Source organism: Psammomys obesus, unplaced genomic scaffold (assembly GCF_907164565.1).
Source record: "Psammomys obesus unplaced genomic scaffold, mPsaObe1.curated_primary_1811, whole genome shotgun sequence".
In the NCBI taxonomy this organism is placed as follows: Eukaryota; Metazoa; Chordata; class Mammalia; order Rodentia; family Muridae; genus Psammomys; species Psammomys obesus.
In genome coordinates, this window is record NW_026592586.1 from 1,626,765 (window position 1) to 1,646,005 (window position 19,241).

Here is a 19,241-nt window from a genome sequence, read left to right on the forward strand (position 1 = left end):
AACCAGGAGCACATGGCCAGGAGCAGCTTGCTCTGAGGACTAGCCTGATGGAGGAGAGGAGGCCCAAATGGAACATGTGCAAGTATTTGGGATTTTGAATGGGAAGCAGGCAAGACAGCTTGGAGGGCTGATATTGCCCAGCACTAGTGCTTTAAGGCTTGTTTTAAATCTAACAAGGTTTGGTGTCTTCTATTTGGAAAATAGCTGTTTATGAATAACTGCTGCCACAATTTCTATATTAATTAATATTTTCAGAAAAATTAATTCGTTTTACACTGAAGGGAAGAGTTTATTTAAGCTATGAGAATAACAGGGTTTAAGTGACTTGAAGGGAGAAATGGGGAGGGGAGCTTTAATTAGGAACAAGTAGAGAAGAAAATATAGGAGAAAGGTGAGGAGGTTAAATAGCAGCAAATACATCTGAAAAAGTCATAATGTATCATCATTATTTACCGACTTAAAATTACACAGGACACATACAAATCTGTACACACACACACATGAGCATGCACACACACGCCTCTATAGTTTGATGGATTAGTTTTGAGGACTACATGGACTCCTGATCTTGGTGATAGGCATATGCACAATGAAATTCTATTATAGATAACATTTGTAGGCAAGAGTTTGGTGTTGACACAGTACTTAATATTGTCAGTTCAGCTTGACAAACCTTTTCTCAAAACATGTATGGAGGCAGCCATTACAGGACTTGTAAAGACAAAAGCTTCAGCCTATGCCTGAAGGATATTTGGAACTTCAGGGACCAAGACAGTGTAAGTAATAGAAATTGATAAATGGAACAATGATTTATGAATAAATAAAGACTATGAGATAATGAGTGCCTGGAGGAAATGACTGGTTTTGTTGTACTGTGTGGTCGGGAGTGAGGCTGCAGGTGATCTTTGTAGAGAATTAATATTGAATGTGATTTGAACTGAGGGTTAGACTCCATCAGGACTTCTGCAAGAACAAGAGACAGAACGTGAGGTGGACATGATGATGTAGACACAGGCTATGAAACAACCTGGGGCACACATTACTAACGTACGTTGTTTAGGACAGGAGGTGTGGTAAATGTAGCTGAGGCCCTGCCAGTGCACTAGGAAATAGGAGAGGTATGGAATATGTGGTCCAAGATACAGGACGCTACTGTGGGCATTGCTACTCATGTCGTAAGAGATGGAGTGGGGAAGGAGATAAAGGGGAGATCTCTCTAAGCAAGAGGTAGGAGGGGCATCCAATGAGATACTGAGAACAGAGATGATAGAGTTGTGTTCTGTGCAAGAGGGTAATGTGGAAAGGAAGAACTAAATACCCACAGAGTGGCTGGAGCAGCGGCACCTGAGGAGGGGACATCAAGCAGGAAGGGAACTGATGTGTGAGAAGGATGGTAAACCCGGGGCCTGTTCTTCACCTTTCTTTCAATAAACGTTCATTGTGAACTTACTGTGTACAGTGCTCTGGGCACTCATGGAAAACATGGATTTAGAGGACAGATGTCTGCCTCTGCTGTGCACACAGAGAGGGAGGTAGCATTTGCCTCTGTGGTCTCCTCCAAAGGTGCTGAGCCCCCAGGACCTGCTTCCTGCTTCCAGAGTGGCAGTTCTTCAACAATCTCAATGTAGTCACACATCAGTCAACTTTCTGCAATGTGCCTTATCTGTTCAAAGATCTGATCTTTATTATTTGGTAGTGCCTATTAATTATGACATAATATCATATTTTAATGTTTTCAAGTAATGCTTAATGGCTTGATAAATGCTCATGATATAATTTTAAAGTAGATAGTGCTTATAAATCTCAGGTTTTATTTGTATGTGTGTGTGTGAGAGAGAGAGAGAGACAGAGCAAGAGAGAGAAAGGAAGAGAAGGAGGAAGAGGAGGAGGGAGTTGGAAAACGGTGACAGTTGTCTCTGGGTCATGAGATATTGAAAAGGTGTTTATTTCCTTTATCTTCTAATCATGCTATATCAAAATGAATAATAACCCTACTTTTAAAAGATGCACTTTCTCTAAGAATGTATGGCATCACCACCTTAATATTTATAGTGAGAATGAAGTGGCATCCCAGTGGGCAGTCTCCTTTCCTTCTAGTTTTGGTTTCTGTCGACTGTGGTGAAACTTTTACTCCACTCCAGCCTCCTCCCCTGATACCAGAGGGCACAGTTTCAGCATCCCCTGATGCTGCTAAATGAGCCGAGCCCCACCCAGGCAAACACCTGCATGGTTGTAGCCTTTGTCTGTTCTTAAGACTGGCACTTGCCATCCAAGGAATTCCAATTTGGCATCATTATTGTTGCTGAGACAGTATCTCATGAATCCCAGGCTGGCCTCCAACTCAGGTAGCCAGAGGCGACCTTGAACCTCTGAGTCCAGATGTGCACCCATCACCTTGACCAGTCTATGCATTGTTGGGGATGGAGCCTACGGCTCTATTCACAGCAGGCAGTCTCTCCACCAGCTGAGCCGCACCCCAGCCTCACCTGTTATTAATGAGTGAGCTTTTTCCTGTCTGGTGGAACATCTTTTCTAAAATGCATCTGTCAAGAATTTGTAGCTCTGCTTGATAGGCTCTGACACGGACATTGACTGTGAGTTCTGAGAACACAGTCTGCTGTTATCAATAAATTATAGAGCATTCCCTGTCTTGCTGCTTTGTATGTAAGCATTTGGGGTAAGTCATAGCTACAGTCTATTGCATCCTCCATCCCATTGTTCTGTAATCCAAGCCAGGCATCCCACCCCACTTCCTCTTCCTTCGCTGACTATCACCTTCGCTTTCTCTACACTCAGCTGTAGTTTTTACCTATGAGACCCCTGGCCTCTGGGCTGTGGTGGCCAGTTTCTCTCTGTTCTGTTGGGCTGTAAGCAATCACAGGGAGCAGATTACATCTGCATGACTGCCCTACAGTTGACCTATGTGTCCCAGCTTAGGTACATCTCCCTCATATCTTTGACTATTGTACTGGTGTCGTATGTGCAATTATTCCTCAATAAATGTAAACATACATTTTGCATGTAGTTAAGGTTGACTTTGGAACCTTAGCAAGGCATGGTGTCATGCGGCATGTATTAAATAATTTTTCTAGCAAATATATCCTCTTTACAGAAATAGAGGTGACTTGAAGACAAAAGACAGAAACAGTTTCTAGACTGCAGAGGTAATCAAACACTAGAGTAGAGGACCAGTAAAGGAGGTAGCATTCCAGTCCCGGGAGAGCCTTAAAAGTTAGACCAAGGAGACATGTGTGAGGGTGGCTGAAGCACTAAATGTGTCTGGAAGCAAGTAGACAGACAGAATGACAGATGGCTCTGGGATCTGATTACTTGGCCAGGAGAAGAGAAGGCTGAGGGGAGACATTAAAAGTTCTTCAAATATGCGAACAACAGAGACTGCTGCTTTGCAAAGGGAGGCAAGTTGAAGGAGCTTAGCCTAAATCCCTAGGGGTTTAGGTCTCTTCTGTTGTAGAGCGTAAAGCCACAGGTTGTGAAAATCCTGTAGACATCTGCAAAGACTAAAGCATGCTGACTTTCTGGAGGGATGCAGAAAGTCTGCTGTGTGAGGCCTTTGCAATAAAAGCACGTTTCGCTATTCTGAATAGAAAGTTGTTTGCCTACATTATATTGAATGCTTAGCACTCTCCGAGGGAATGGAAATTCTTAAATGTATTATAAAGCAGGGAGCAGGGAGTGTTGCCATTGATTGCTGGCTAGGAGGGGACGGGGTCCAGGAGTCCTTTCTGTTTCTGTCACTGGTGCGGCTCTGTCAGCAGCACTGTGTGAGCAGGCATTCTCACAGAGCTCTGCTTTCCCAAGGCAGCTTACTGTGGCCACTGGACATCTCAGTTAAAGCTGAGTTGGGGCCCAGGACCTTTAAATCATAGCTGTGAAAGAGGAATTGAATATATATATATATATATATGTATATATATATATATATACACATATATATATATATTTATATATATATATATATATACTCCTTCAGGCATTTCACTGTAATGTCTGCTTTCAGCCACACGATGTCACGGTTGGATTTTGATTTTTTTCCACATGTGTTTGTCTCCACAGATGATGGCATTTTCAGAGCTGGAACAGAGAGATCTGAAACGAGGGGGGCAGCAGAAGTTCAAGAAGACGAAGACACACAGGTCGAGGTTCCAGTGGACCAGGTAACCCTCTACATACTCATGGAGCACAGCAGTCCCAGCCATGGCCCCCGGCCCCCAACACGCAGCTGCCAAGCAGTCAGATGACTCTGGGAATATAACATATTACCCCTAGCTCTTGCCTGTCCTCCTCCAGAAACATCCACCTGTCAGCTTTAATGTGGAAATGCTGTGTTCCTAATAAGCAGGGGAAGACACGAGGGAACTGGATGCGGGCCCCATCTCAGTGAGAGAGCCTGACTTAAAAAAGGAGCCTTGGCTGGGAATTTTAATCTAGGAAGAAGTCATTTTCTATTGAGAAAGGAAAAAAGTATTTTTAAAATGCCATGATATTTTCTCCTCCATGGTCTTCAAAATTTTTTTGTGACTAGTTTCTTTTTTCTTTTTTAAGGAATTGCTAACATAAACACAACTCAAATGTCTTCTATGTGTACAGTTGTTTCCTTTCCAAGGCCAGGGCAACAATATACTTATTTGTGTTTCACGAAGGTGTACTAACAGAAGAAATTAAGTCATGTTAATTTTGGCTAAATTCAAGAAGAATGCCAGTGACGTGTGTGTGTGTGTGTGTGTGTGTGTGTGTGTGTGTGTGAGTGTGTGTAAGTCAGATGTAGACACCCAGTGTCTTTCTCAGTTGTTCTGTTTCTTATTTTTGAGTCGGGTTTTTTCACTAAACCTGGTGCTCACTGGTTTGGATAGACTAGCTGGCTAGCAAGCCCCCGGGACACACTTGTCTGTGCCTTCACAGCACTGGGTTAAAGATGCTGCCGCGCCTAGTTTTTCATGTGGGTTCTGGGCATCTGAAATCAGCTCCTTCCTTGTGCTTACAAAGCAGGCTCTTTACCCACGGAGAGTCTGCTCCCTAGACCCTAACACTATTTTTTTTTGTTTGTTTGTTTACAGCAATTCTTCAGTAAATATGAACGGCATTATATGATTTACAGGGTATTTCTCTTCCCTTCCCTTTTTAAATTTTTTATACTGAAAGATTTTAGAGAGATCATATTAATGATACGATGAACTTTTTAAAGCCTCCACTGTATGTACCAAAATGAATTCAAACACAAGAATCCATTTGCATTCTAAAGGAGATTACAAATAAGGCAGAAGCCTTTTAAACCAAACTCTTGCAGCTGGTTCCATTCAGTGTATGGATTAGATTATCCTGGTTCTTCCAGGCTTGGCTCCATATTGGCTCTATATAGTCTGGAGAACTTTAAAACAAAATACTGATACCCGTGTCTAAAAGAAACAAGCAAACTAACAAAAAAGACGCCCTGTTGTACTTTTTAATACAGTAATTACAATTCTACCTGGAGGACTGGGGTTCATTGTCAGCCTCTGGAGGAAGAAGGAGGTCACTAGGAATTGCCATGAGTCTTGTGACTGTTATGTGCTATTTCCTAGTGTGAAGTTAGGGCAGATCCACGAGTGATCTTCCCACATGCACTTGTCATATCAGGGAGACCACAAGACTGACACTTGCTTATTTCACCATGCTTCCTACACACACCATCTTCCCACTGAAATGCCTAGTGTGCTAAAATTCCCATATTTCAAAAGTCCAATTAATTTTCTAGGACTTGCTCTCAATAATAACTTTTCATAAACCCCAGTCATAGTTATTTTTTCCCTGGGAGAAAACAGAATTTTATTTTCAGACAAAGAAGAGTAATCCTGTATATACAAAACAGTTGTTTAAGTTGTAGAAGCTCAGACTAGTTTATATTCTAAAGTCAAATATCAAGAGAATACCACAGCATCCTCAGTAAAGAAAACGTGTCTCTATTAGCAGCTTTTTAACCATCATGTGCAGTTGTGAGGGGCACCTGTTTGCCTAGGTGTTCTGTGATTTGGAGGGAAGGACAGGGAGAATGCATCTGTGAGTCGCTGGATCAGCCTGGCAGCTGCAGTGGTTGCTTTCCTATTGGGTGGTGGGCCTAGCTGGATAAAGTGCAGCCAGGCAGGAGCGACAGATAAACAACAAATGCTGGGCAAAACAGCAGCAGCAGACAGAAGGGCTTGGAGGAAAGAAAAGCAGTGGTAGAGACTTCCTCACTGCTTCCTCCGTCGGCTGTGTTCCACAAAGTGTGGGATGCTCTGTCCCATTGTCCTAGGATCACGTCTCAGAGCCACATTGCTGTCCTAAATGGTCATGATCTGAATATTGCGTGAAGCCAGATGAGGGTGTGGAGAGGTTATCAGCAGTGCCATTAGCTCTATAACAATGAGGGCAGCTCAGAAGAACACATCCCAATATTGTCTGCACTAAACAGCAGCCACCTTTTATCGGGTACATCTTGAGGGCCAGGAATCTCATGGCTCTTATCTCAGTAACCATGGTAACAACCTGGGAGACAGGCTTTACTATCCTCACTTTCCATGCACACGAGAACATATACATAATGTAAACATTGATAAATATGCACGTATGTGTGTGCGCGTGTGTGTGTGTGTGTACTGTGTTCAACATGTGGACCTCAGGGATTAAGGTCTTCAGTCTTGGCAGTAAGCTTCTGAGCCATCTCACTGGCCCTGAATATCTTACGGAGAGTGCTTGTATAGTGAATGGCCTTGGAGAGCAAAGGTAGTGACGTCCTTTAGGAATAGTTACCCTCACTGGAGACAGTTTTGTCTCTGGGGGATATTTGGCTATCTGTGGGACATGTTTGTTGTTAAAACTAAGTGAGTTTTATTGGGTTCTAGTGAGTAGTGGTCATGGGGGCCACTAATTGACTGCAATACACACAAGAACCCTTTCAACAAAAATTATGTGGCCCAGAATGCCAACAGTGATGAGAGGCCAGGCCCATTTATTGTGCTCTAATGAGAGGGGAAATGCCTCCAGTGCCGGTTTACTGCCCATCACAAAAATTTGATGCCATTGACTCACGCACTTAAGATTGACTAAGAAGGCAAATTTAATGTTATACATATTTTTAACATAATGAAAGTACCGAAAACCGATTTGGGTTCCCCAAACCCAGAGCTCTTTTTCCGACAGGCAAACTACAGGGAGGTTATCACACAGTCAGTCCTGTGTGGGAAAGGCTTTGAGCCACTCCCAAGCTCAGGCTGTCATTGTTGCTGTGAACAGCAACTTGTATTTGACCCTAGCATCCACGAAACTCTGGCAGATTAGGATGTTCACTGTACAGGAGGCGGAGCCTCAGGTTTTTCATGTTCATCTGGCATCTCTAGCACATGTGCTCACGTTGAGGGCATGCTGCTGGTTTGTACATCTTTATGTTATGACACATTCCAGCTATGAGAAGTCTGAGTCCTGTCCCTAGATGCAGGTTTGTTTTGTCAGAGACTGGCTACTTTCTGTTGCTGTGACCAAAACATCTGCCAGGGATAAGCTGGAGAAGAAAGGCTTACTCTGTATCATGGTTCCAGTCCATCATCTTGTGGAATGCAGAATGGAATTAGGGTTATGTGTGATAGACCAGGAATTAGAGAGCATGGCCAGAATCTAGGCCTATGCTATAACTTTGCAAAGCTCCCAGCAGCAAGGCTGTAGCTCCTAAAGGTCCACCAGCTGGGAACTAGCAGGCAAGGCGCAGCCCTTTGGTACGGAGTTTCAGAGTCTAACCATTGCAATGGTGAATCTAGCACTGCGTCCAGACTCACAGGGAGACTCTCCCTTGGAAGGCCAAAACAAGTGACTTATTAGGGTAAGAATAAGACAGAATTTTCAAATCTTATTATTATTTTGCATGAATATTTCAAGTCAACCCAGGATGGACAAATACCAGATTAGCTGACACCCAGCACTGGTGACTTGTGTGCCACTGTGAGCCTTTAGAACACAATGTAGAAAGTCAGGAGGTAAGAAATGAGCCTCCTTTATATTTGTTAATTAAAGTTAGCCATTAAAGACCAAGAAACTGAGGCCCTCTCCTTTAGAGACACAGGTTAACAAGTACCAATAAAATACAACCAGAGTCTCAGAAGACAGTAACTTTCTGTCTATCATCAGAGGGTGTGTTGATCAAGGGTTTAAGCTGTTCTATAGCTTTTCCCACCAGCGCACAACTGGCTTTGAATAGTAACATAATGAGAATTTCAAAATGCTTTTACGCTGAGTCATTTTTGTTAAATAGTGTAGAAACCACCATCCTGAATCCTGAAGCAGACAAAGTTTTGTTTTGTTGTTGTTTTCTTTTATTTTGTTGTTGTTTTCCTAGCCAAGGTTTCTCTGTGTAGCCTTGGCTCCTGGACTTGCTTTGTTGACCAGTCTGGCTTCAAACTCACAGAGATCTGCCTGCCTCTGCCTCCCTGAGTGCTGGGATTACAGGCTTGTGCCGTCACGTCCACCTTGTTGTTGTTTTGATTGGAGGTATGGCATATGATACTTTTGGATTTATGCATTTCACATACGTATTTCAGTCAAGGTGGTACATGTAATAGTTTCAAGTCAACCATTTTGCCAGGGGTTATAACAACAACAACAACAACAAAAATCACACCTTCTCACCACACTTCTCCCAATCTCTGTTTCTGTTCCTGTGGTAACCAATTTGAACTAGTTTATTTCACATTTTTCTAAAATATATAAAACCCCAATTTAATACCACCGAGGTTTTTAAGTCTTACACAAGGGCATGTGTCACTATAATTAGAATTTTAATGATTTTTATTTTTAGACATACATAAAATAATCTTGTCATCTCAAATTTCATGGAACTAATCTTTAGAATTTATTTTTACAATTTTGGTATTGTTTGTTAAGCCCTCTACCTAATGTCTGGAGCTGGTTATTTAATCACTCTTCTCTCCTCCCTCCAGCTGTAACAAGTGAACACCAACACACAAACACACCCTTTCCCCTTATTTCTAGCATAATCTTACACCAACTTTTGCTGGTTTAATTTTGACTCTTGAGGGTATCCTCACTATATATAACTTCTAGTTGAATCTTTTTTATGTTCTATTACACTATAACCTTCCTTCCTCCCTAGCTTGGCTGTTACCTATTGTTTTGCTTAGCTTTCTATGCATCTCTTACTGAAACTTGATCCATTCTGAACCATTTGTGAATATGCAGTCTTCCTCATCCCCTTTCCCAAACCCTTTGTTCACTGAAGCTATTTAGTTTGTCTTTGCATCTGCTTCTCAGATTGGCCTGATATTTTCCTTATCATTATTTTGGGGATTTCCTTTGTTTCTCCATTGCATGGATCCTGATATTTGGATTCCATGTCTTTTTTTTCTTGGCTAAACCTTCATTAAAGGCAAATTTCCCACACAAAATGAAGCTGTAATCAATTCTTCCTTAGTAGTTCCCAGAGAAATGCTCTGAGAGGTACATTGTATTTTCAACAGTACTGGGGCTTGAACCTAAGGCCTCATGCAAGCAAGGCATGAAAGTAGCCATGATTTCTCTACTCAAACTTGACTGTAACTGTGGCTATGTATAAATTTCTGGGTCACATGACTTCTCTCAGGACTTTGAAAACCTGAGCTTCCCACTCAGGAAGGCAGTTGAGAAGTTTGATAGCTTCGTCTGTCCCGAGCTTCTGTGACGAGCACTTTCCCCGTCTCTGGGCTCGTTTCTTTGTTCCTGGCATTCGGACAGTTTTTAAGCAGGCTCTCTGGTACAGACCTTTTGCTTGCTGACCACTCATGCTTCTTGTTTTAGACATATTTGATTCTAATTCTGGAAGAAATGTTGAATTCTTTCTTTAATAATCTTCTTTCAGGGAACTTCAGTACCTCTGCATAGGAGGGACTATACTGAGGTCCCAGTTATCTCCTCTGCTTTGCATCTCTATGCGTTGTTTCTGCTGTTTTAAAAAAGCGAGTCAGTTTTTATTATGTGTCAGTTTTATTATATGTTACATCACATACCTGGAATGGAGGTCGCACCCACAATCGCACCTTGCCCGGGGACTGAGCTCGGCGCCATGCTCCCTCGCAGAGACTCTCCCAGTGTCGCATTCTCTCAGCCCTCCTCTATCAATACCTGCGTTGTCACACCTTTCACTTCTAGAGGCTTTCGCATTCCTATGTCTTCTTCTCCCCCGCCTTGTCTATGGTGTATGTACGTGTGGTATGTATGTGATCGTATGTATGTGCACATGGGCCCATGAGGGTATGGGCCACTGGGAGTTTGATTTTGGGTGTCTTTCTCTATCACTCTTAACCTTGTGTTTCATGGCTATGACATCTTCCCTTCTTTAAATACTGATGCTCTGCTAGGTAAAACTTTATCTTTCTAGTGTGGCTCTTAAGTATTTCTTTTTTGTTTTTCTGTTTTGTTTTCTGCCTCAGTGCTAGGGACACCTTTTTATGTGTGAATCATTAAGGACATTGCATAGGTAGAGCTTGAGAGGAGGAGAGCTCCAGGGCATGGCGATTGACTTGCAGTAGCTACAGAAAGAGCCTCTGTTTCTTCCGCATTGCTCTTCGGTTTCTTGGGTATTTGCTTTGGCATTGTGAGTCTAGTGCTCAGGGTTAGGGCCTGACGGTGAGAAGGTGTGACTGCGGGCTCTCACCAAGAGACTTATTCTCCTTGGCCTCAGGTCGAAACGGTGTGCACACCCATTTAGCTTCCCTTTCTGCAGCCTGTGTTTTAGTTTTCTTACCGCTAATCTTTTTGGACATACAATTATTATTTTTTTTTCTTATCAGTTACATTTTATTAACTCTGTATCCCAGCCGTGTCCCGATCCCTCATTCCCTCCCAGTCCCTCCCTCCCTTCCTCATCTCCACCCTGCCCCTTGCCAAGTCCACTGATAGGGGGGACCTCCTCCCCATTCCTCTGATCCTGTTTTATCAGGTATCTTCAGGACTGGCTGCAAAGCTCTCCTCTGTGGCCTAACAGGACTGCTCCTCCCTTGGGGGGTGGGGAGGCCAAAGAGCGAGTCATTGAGTTCCTGTTAGAAATAGTCCTTGTTCCCCTCACTATGGGAAACCAATTGGTTACTGAGCTACCACAGGCTACATCTGAGCAGAGGTTCTGGGTTACATTCATACATGGTCCTTGGTTGCATGTCAGTCTCAGAAAAGACCCTGTGCCCAGATATCTTTGGTCCTTGTGGAGCTCCTATCCTTTCCTCATCAGTCTAACTCCCCTTCTTTCTTATGATTCCCTGTACTCTGCCAGAGGTTTGGTCATGAGTCTTTGCTTTGAAAACACTGCTAGTTAGAGTCTTTCCAATGCGCTCAGTAAACTCCTGTCAATGTTCAATGCGTATACCATCTGTCAGAGGACTAATATCGAGTATATACAAAGAACTAAAGAAGCTGAAAAGCAGCAAACCAAGTAATCCAATTAAAAAATGGGGAACAGAGCTAAACAGAGAATTCTCGACAGAGGAATATCGAATGGCAGAGAAACACTTAAAGAAATGCTCATCCTCATTAGCCATCAGGGAAATGCAAATCAAAACGACCCTGAGATATCACCTTACACCCATCAGAATGGCCAAGATGAAAATCTCAAGGGACAACACATGCTGGAGAGGTTGTGGAGAAAGGGGAACCCTCCTCCACTGCTGGTGGGAATGTAAACTGGTACAACCACTCTGGAAATCTATCTGGCGCTTTCTAAGACAATTAGGAATAGTGCTTCCTCAAGACCCAGCTATACCACTGCTAGGTATATACCCAAAGTTTGCTCAAGTACACAAAAGGGATATTTGCTCAACCATGTTTATAGCAGCTTTATTTGTAATAGCCAGAACCTGGAAACAACCCAGATGTCCATCAACGGAGGAATGGGTACAGAAATTGTGGTATTTTTGCACAATGGAATACTACTCAGCAATCAAAAAGGAGGAAATCATGAAATTTGCAGGCAAATGGTGGGATCTAGAAAAGATCATCTTGAGTGAAATATCCCAGAAGGAGAAAGACAAACACGGTATATACTCACTTATATAGACCTATAAGATATAATAAACATAATGAAATCTATACACCTAAAAAAGATAATCAAGAGAGCGGACATGGGGTAAGATTATCAATCCTCGTTTTGATGGACATACAATTATTGACTTCATTGCATCCCAACTTTTGTTGCTATTATTTCTTTTTCAGTATTTACTGTCTTAATGGCTGGATTATTTTAAAAGTTCCCTTTACTGATACTTTGGAGAGACATTTGAAGGAGGTCAGGGGGCAAAACAAACCATATTGTTCAATTTTCAGTGTTCAACCAGAAGTCACTTTCATCCTGAACTGTCTTCATTTAATCCATGCTGGGATGGAGAACCAATTGCCCAAGAGCAGATTCCCCAGGAGCTAGTGAGGGATCAGGAGCATACTGTGCCTGTGTCTGTTTGGCATACCACGTGTTCTCCAGCCAGTTCTTCCTGTTCCCACGCTTGTCCCAAGTCAAGCATTTATATTGCTAGCCCAGCCCCTTGGGTAGTTAGTTTCAGCTGTGACTTCTGTTTACATGTGCAGAACACAACCATTTCAAAGACTCTATAGCCTGCCCAGATGGTATAACCAGAAAACAGGGGTTTTGAAATCTGATCCCTCAGACTGTCCTGGCTCAGTCTATCACTGACTCTACCTGCTTCTTGGAGATGAGCAGCAATCACCTGCAGCTTCTCCCAGGACCCCAGCAAGAGGCAGGGCCTACAGGTATCTGTTTTTCATATGCTATAACATAACCCCAACTCCTCTTTGATCAAATGCATTTACTAAGCAGAAGTGTAAACCATTTAGAACCAAAGGAAACCAGGACTCAAGTCTTTTATTTTGTCACATAAGACTCCAAATCCTCATTAGAGAGAATCATTCTTCCACAGAGACACCACATGCCTCTGCAGCTGGTGGCACAGAAGGAGTCCAGAGGCCCTGACTTCTGGTCTGTGGCTGTCTTAGAACCCCTCATGAACGGAAGTGGAGAGACTGGGAGCTTCTGATGTTCCCATAATTGGCCCCATCTCCTGCCTGAGCACAGGGCCACTCAGCCTTTGGAAATGAAAGGAATTAGAACCACATGTTCATTGACACTCTCTGTACTACAGCCACGGGTACATGGTGGGTCACATTCGTGCTCACAGACGGCAGGGAGGGTCAGGATGAGGGTGAGCAGGGTCCCAACCTCCCTGTGCGCCCACCAGAAACTGGGCTCTCAGTGGCACCATGTTTGTAGATATATGTTTAATTGAGAGAAATGATGCTAGACATTAAAATGTAGCCTGCAGGGATTTTGCTGAAAATGAAAGAAAAGCAACGTTTTAAGAAAACTTAATGGGTCCCCCTCCAATGATGACTTAATAATCTGTACTATGCAGACACTTCCAGTAAAGTACATTTTCATAGGGGCGCTACAGGGGCTATCAGAGCCCTCCAGGGCCGGGGTGAACATCTCCTGGGCAGTGGCAACTTCAGCCCCACTCCTCATCTGTACCTAGGGTCATGCCTCCGCACATAATTGCCATTGCTGTGGTCTATGTGCCCCTCAGACAATATCGGCACCCCTCCCCCATGACCGTAAGCCTCAGAAAGCTGAGAACAAAAAAGCAGTACTTTGCTATCATGAAAAATTGAAACTGATTATTTCAAAATACCTCATTCAACTTGGTAGGAGATGATTTTAGTTTCCATGGGAACCGAAATAAAAACAAGCATGATAATTTCTGTACTTTCTCTGCCAATGCCTCTGCCATAAAGTACAGAAATACCTTCCATTCCAAAGCGAGCACCGGTCCTGCACACATCCCCATGTTGCTGACGCCAGTGGGCAGGACCTGTGCCCCCCCCTCCCCGCCAGGTGGCCTCTCCCTCTCTGTTGATTCAGCTCTCCGATTTCTAGGTGTGTCTTCAGGAAGGGGATAATACTGTGCAGGAATATCTTGACTAGAAAATTCTATGTATTTTAGATAGCTGAAGCCTTAGAACCCGAAGACATACCCCTCAGGAATGGTGATATTCATATAACACATGAGGACATTTTTTCCTAAGTGGGCTAGGAATCAGCTGTAATCCTGGCTTAGCTGTCTACTCCCATTTCTAATTTCTCTTGTTTTGGTTACTGTCAAAGCGTGATGGAGCATTTCAGCCATATGTCATTCGGACAGTCCCGTCCTGCTGTGAAGTCATCTTCTAAGTAACTGGTGCTTTTCGTGTCTGGTGCCATGTTTCCACAGCATTTTGACATCCCGTGTCCTTTCCTCCTGGAACAGAGGAAGACCAAGCTAATCTCAGTGGCAGCATGTATGCTCTCTAGAAAACCTGAATGTGTTGAGGATGTAGCCCATGATAACAACCCCAGGACATTTCCCAATTTTTCATGTAGGCCATGTGTCTGCTCAGAGTGCCAGAGACTAAGTAGTAAAACTGTGATGTGGGCAGGCCTGGGCAACATGGACTCAAAACGCCATCGCTGGTGTCATGTGGAAGAGGAAATCTGCGTTAGCTTTTCTAATGACAAATACCGATAACAATTTCCAAGATATATATCACATAATATATATTACTAATAAGCTGTGCACTTTTAAAAGGGAAAGGTTGATTTTCATATGCAGAGCCCTAAGTTGAAGGGTCTGTGGTGTCTGTGATTGTACATGGGTGTAATATGTACACTTCTCTAACCCACAAACTCCGTCTGCTCTGGGTGAATGCCAAGGAGCCTGGGAGGCTGGAACAATAGAAGTTTAAATTACTTCTGCCCTCATGGTTATATTGTTGTGCACATCAGTTTAATGTGTATTTCAAATAGAGTACAAAGACTACATTTTTAAACTCCAGCCAAACGCAATTGTGTCTTATATAGAATGTAGTATTGTGCAATTACTCATAGGCATGAGCTCTTCCTGAAATCTCAGGATGTGTATACCCCTGGGAGAAACTATTTCTATATGAAATCCCATTTCCTGAAAATTTGAGTCACAACTTGACTAAAATTTGATGTAAGTGTCGGGTAGAGGACATGATTATGGGTAAAGCTCCGACTCCACTTTGGCAAGTCTGTTTCTTTTTTAATAATGATGTTAAAAACAACAGTGTACTAATGGTGTAACTAGAGTAAATTTTCTTGACCCCAAATTATCCCATCAACAGTCATCACATGTATTTTCCTCCAGAGTTCAATCAGTGGACTGACAGGTTTTAAGAGAAGAATGTACCTTTCTTTTAAGGAGGCATCATCTCAGCTGGAATGCCTTTTTAAAGGTGTATTTGTACTGTGCTGCTCATGTGGTCCAGAACTCTGTGATGGGGTGTCCGATGGGGTGCATCAGGGACTGCATCAGCAGTGGAGTTGTCACCAGGTGCTAAGTGCCGAGGCTTCTGACTCCGAACCTGATGCCCAAGCTGTGGCAGTAGCTGCTTAAGAGTAGAATTCTATTTTGCTCTCTAAACTCTTCCAATAAGGAAGTGGTGGGGAAATTTTACTGAATTCTATCTTGAGTATCTGCAAATTGGGATAATAACAGTATTATTCTCAAATCATTGTTGAAGGTTAATATGGATGTCATTATGCATATGAGATACCTAGAACATGACAGCAGGTACCAAGAGAATGCTTGATAAATGTGCGTCTCCCTCCTCTTCATCAGTGCTTTCCCAAGGTGCTTGTTATCCTTTTACCTTACTGAAGGTGATGGATATCACTAGTCTGCAGCAGTGGGCTTAGCAATGAATGAGAGAAGGCCTCTCCTGAGGGATTTCCAGGGGTCTCCCCAGAGGAGACTGACATTTCTTCCATCATTGCAGAGAGGCTCTATTTCTGGTTAGCAATTTGTGTTCACCAATTTTGTGTGTCCTCCAATTAGAGGATCTGAGAGCCCTGGAGGAATCAGTACATGGTGAAGGTGCCTAGCAGTGAGTGGTTCCACCTGAAGGAGCCAGGAGGCTTCATGGAGCAGGCGATGCTAATTATGGTGAAAGATGCATTATCCAAGCACAGGCATAAGAAACGGCTTGGATACTGCACAGAGATTGGGCTAAGGGTTTTCATTTATTTCTTCTTCAGAGGATTATCCTCACAGCAAATTTCAGTCTGGGAAAGGCTGTATTTAACTTCCCTTTCCTACCATATTATGTGTTTAAGGATCTCTCTCTCTCTCCCTCTCCCTCTCCCTCCCTCTATCTCTCAGTCCCCCCCCCCCTGCTCCCAGATAGTAACTCTGTTGGCAGAGATCTTGAAAGCAAAGAATAACCAGCACTGCTATGAGAGGCAGATTAGCTTTTGAATGTACCTAACTGTGTAGTAGACCTTAGGTCACATGCCACCTTTCATTTTAGCTGTGTGAACTCTAAGAAGGAAGAAACCACTAAGTGGCTTAGCCTCTTTTTTATTATTATTACATTTTAAACATTATTTTTGTGTGTTCATTCACAAGCGTGTGCTTTAGTACATGTCGGGGAGGGTCAGAAAACTGCTTGTGGGAGTGAGTTATTTCCTTCCACCATATGGATTCTGGGACTAGAGCTTAAGTCCTCAGGCTTGGCAGCAATCACATTTGCCCACCGAACCATCCTGCTGGCTCAAGTGTTTTAATCCAAAAGCCACTTTTTGTCTTTCTGTGAATGAAAAATTACCTAGCTCTATGTGAACCCTTAGGAAATGGTTTCGTTCATACTTTAGTGCTGTACTTCCCCGTGACAAAATTTAATGTAATCCAGGCTGGCCTCAAATTCACTATGTAGTTGAGGATGACCTCGAACTTCTGATCCTTGTGCCTCTACCTTCTGGGTGCCGGGATTAGAGACACAAGTCACCATTCCTCCACTACATCAGATTTTATCCATTTCTGGGGTCTGAAACCAGGGCTTCGAGAACCCTAGGCAAGTGCTTTTCCAGCTGAGCCACACCCCCAGTCCTGTACTAGAATTTTCAGCAGACAGCTCTGAGTGGCAAGAAGACTGGACGAAGAGACACGAGTGCACGTTGTAGCGGATCACCCTCTCAGTCTCCGCCGAGCCTGCTCTGCTTCTCCTGCTGCAGTCCTCCGAGGCCTGAGCCGCCCTCACCTCTCTTCTTCCTCCAGAAGTAAATGTTTCAACTGGGATGAAATTGCTACACAAGGAGCCCCTAAATAACCACCGCCCTGTACAGGGAGGGTACCCTTCTTTGCAGGACCTTACCATAGTTGAAGTCTTACTTCAGTGTGTGTAAACCTGGGTGTTCCTTCTGGCATGAATTAATTGATGTCTACACTAGAAACATCTTTAATAATTTAATGTATGCTTCAAAGGCATTTACACCAAAAAAAGAGAAAAAGGCATTGCTTTTCACTTATTCATTACAGATCTGTCAGAGCTGTGGTGCCTGCCCACCGAACGGCAGTGTTATGGTGATAGAAAGTTCTGTTATAGACTCGGGGTATTTTAAAGGATTATAAGCCTTTTAACTAATGTCACCGTCTTATTTAAATTGATCAAATTGCTATTTCAGTATCATAATCTTGCATATTTTTAAGTTGTGCTGGGCAGCTGTGGCTTTATTTGATGATTACTAAGTAACCGTGCTGGAGAAGGCTAATGGAAATAATGATATGAGCGCATAATGCTGTCTGACGATGGCTACTGGTCACGATAATGACAGGGGATCAGAGTGCAAATTCAGGTCATCCTCAACTACATAGTGAATTTGAGGCCAGCCTGGATTACATTAAATTTTGTCACGGGGGAAGTACAGCACTAAAGTATGAGCGAAACCATTTCCTAAGGGTTCACATAGAGCTAGGTAATTCTTCATTCACAGAAAGACAAAAAAGTAGCTTTTGGATTAAAACACTTGGGCCAGCAGGATGGTTCGGTGGGCAAAGGTGATTGCTGCCAAGCCTGAGAATCCATACGGTGGAAGGAAGTAACTCACTCCCACAAGCAGATATCAAGAAATTAGGGAACCCACCAGCCCTCTGTAAAGAGGAAAAATTAAAAGTTTGGGAATTGGTAAAAGGAAGAGGTTAAGACTAAGGGGAGGAAAAAAAAAGTCTAAAATCTAAAAAAAAAGAAAAAAAAAAGAAAAAAAAAAAAAATCATGTTCTCATTTAAAATTATTTGTTATAAATCCATATGTCAGGGAAATAGATTCCCCCCACTTACATGCAATGATCTTACTAGATTTTAACACACACCTAGAGAGTCAAGGGCTGTGTTTACAAGCGTAAACAATTAAATCACAAGCCATTCCTCTGTTTTTGATGAATATGTTATTTAGTGGTCACCTCCCCATGTAAGGAGAACTGTACTGAGGCCCCAAGGCCAGGAAGTTGCCCATGGGGAAGCAGGGGTAGGGGGCTGCCCTCGACCTTAGGGGGTGGGGTTGTGGTACAGTGAAGTGATATCAGCACAGGGTAGCCTAGGCTAGAAAAATAATAGTAAGATGTCCCAGCAGAAGCACACTCACAAACAGTGTACATGAAAGAGTTTCTAAGCTAGTGATGTGCGATTATCCTATCGTCTGAGAAAATCTGAAAGAGCTCAGCTCGGCTGTTAAAACTGTGGCATTTCTCGGTTTCTGTTCTTCTTACACAACTCTGCCCAACAGGCCATGCGACGTTCACTCCCTTGATCATACTGGAATCCTCTGATAAGGGTCCAGAAATTTTGGTTTTCAGGTTGCTAATTCGTTAAGCAGTGCAATCAGTGAGGCATGGTGCAAATGCCACTTTCCTTGGCCGCTAGAAGGACACATGAGTGTCCCCTGGCAGCGTCACAGCCTCATTTTGTGATATTTTTATTTAAGGTGGGCTACCTGGACTTTGATCCACATTTTCTGGGCTCGGCTTTCTCCCCTCTTCGCCTCCTGTTGCTCTCTTTGGAGAGAGGTGAGATGAAGGTGTGGGGAGGAGATGGAAGCTGCCATGTCCCCAGTGGAGACTGGAGTTTTGCTCATCCCCAGTCACTGACTGGATTCATACCTTTCCCAACCCCAGATTCTGTCTGGCATTGCCTCCTGTGGGCATTCTCCTGAGCAGAGCACTCAGGGTAACCATTGCTGTGTACTGGGATTTGACTTGAGCCTTAGTATTGCATCTGTATGATGACACATGCTGTAGTCCCTAATGAATACTGTATTTTCTCTTCATTGTTTTTTTCCACTTTCTTTTTCTTTCTTTCTTTCTTTCTTTCTTTCTTTCTTTCTTTCTTTCTTT

At 43.1% G+C, this 19,241-nt stretch overlaps 1 protein-coding gene across 1 annotated transcript in view; it reads left to right on the plus strand.

Moving 5' to 3' along the window:
• Dcdc2 (doublecortin domain containing 2) overlaps window positions 1-19,241 on the plus strand; it is a 165,459-nt gene that overhangs the window by 136,380 nt on the left and 9,838 nt on the right. Inside the window, exon 8 of the mRNA XM_055614501.1 lies at window positions 4,075-4,175. Within this exon, the coding sequence (XP_055470476.1) occupies window positions 4,075-4,175 (101 nt within the window). The remainder of the gene's footprint in view (window positions 1-4,074; window positions 4,176-19,241) is intronic.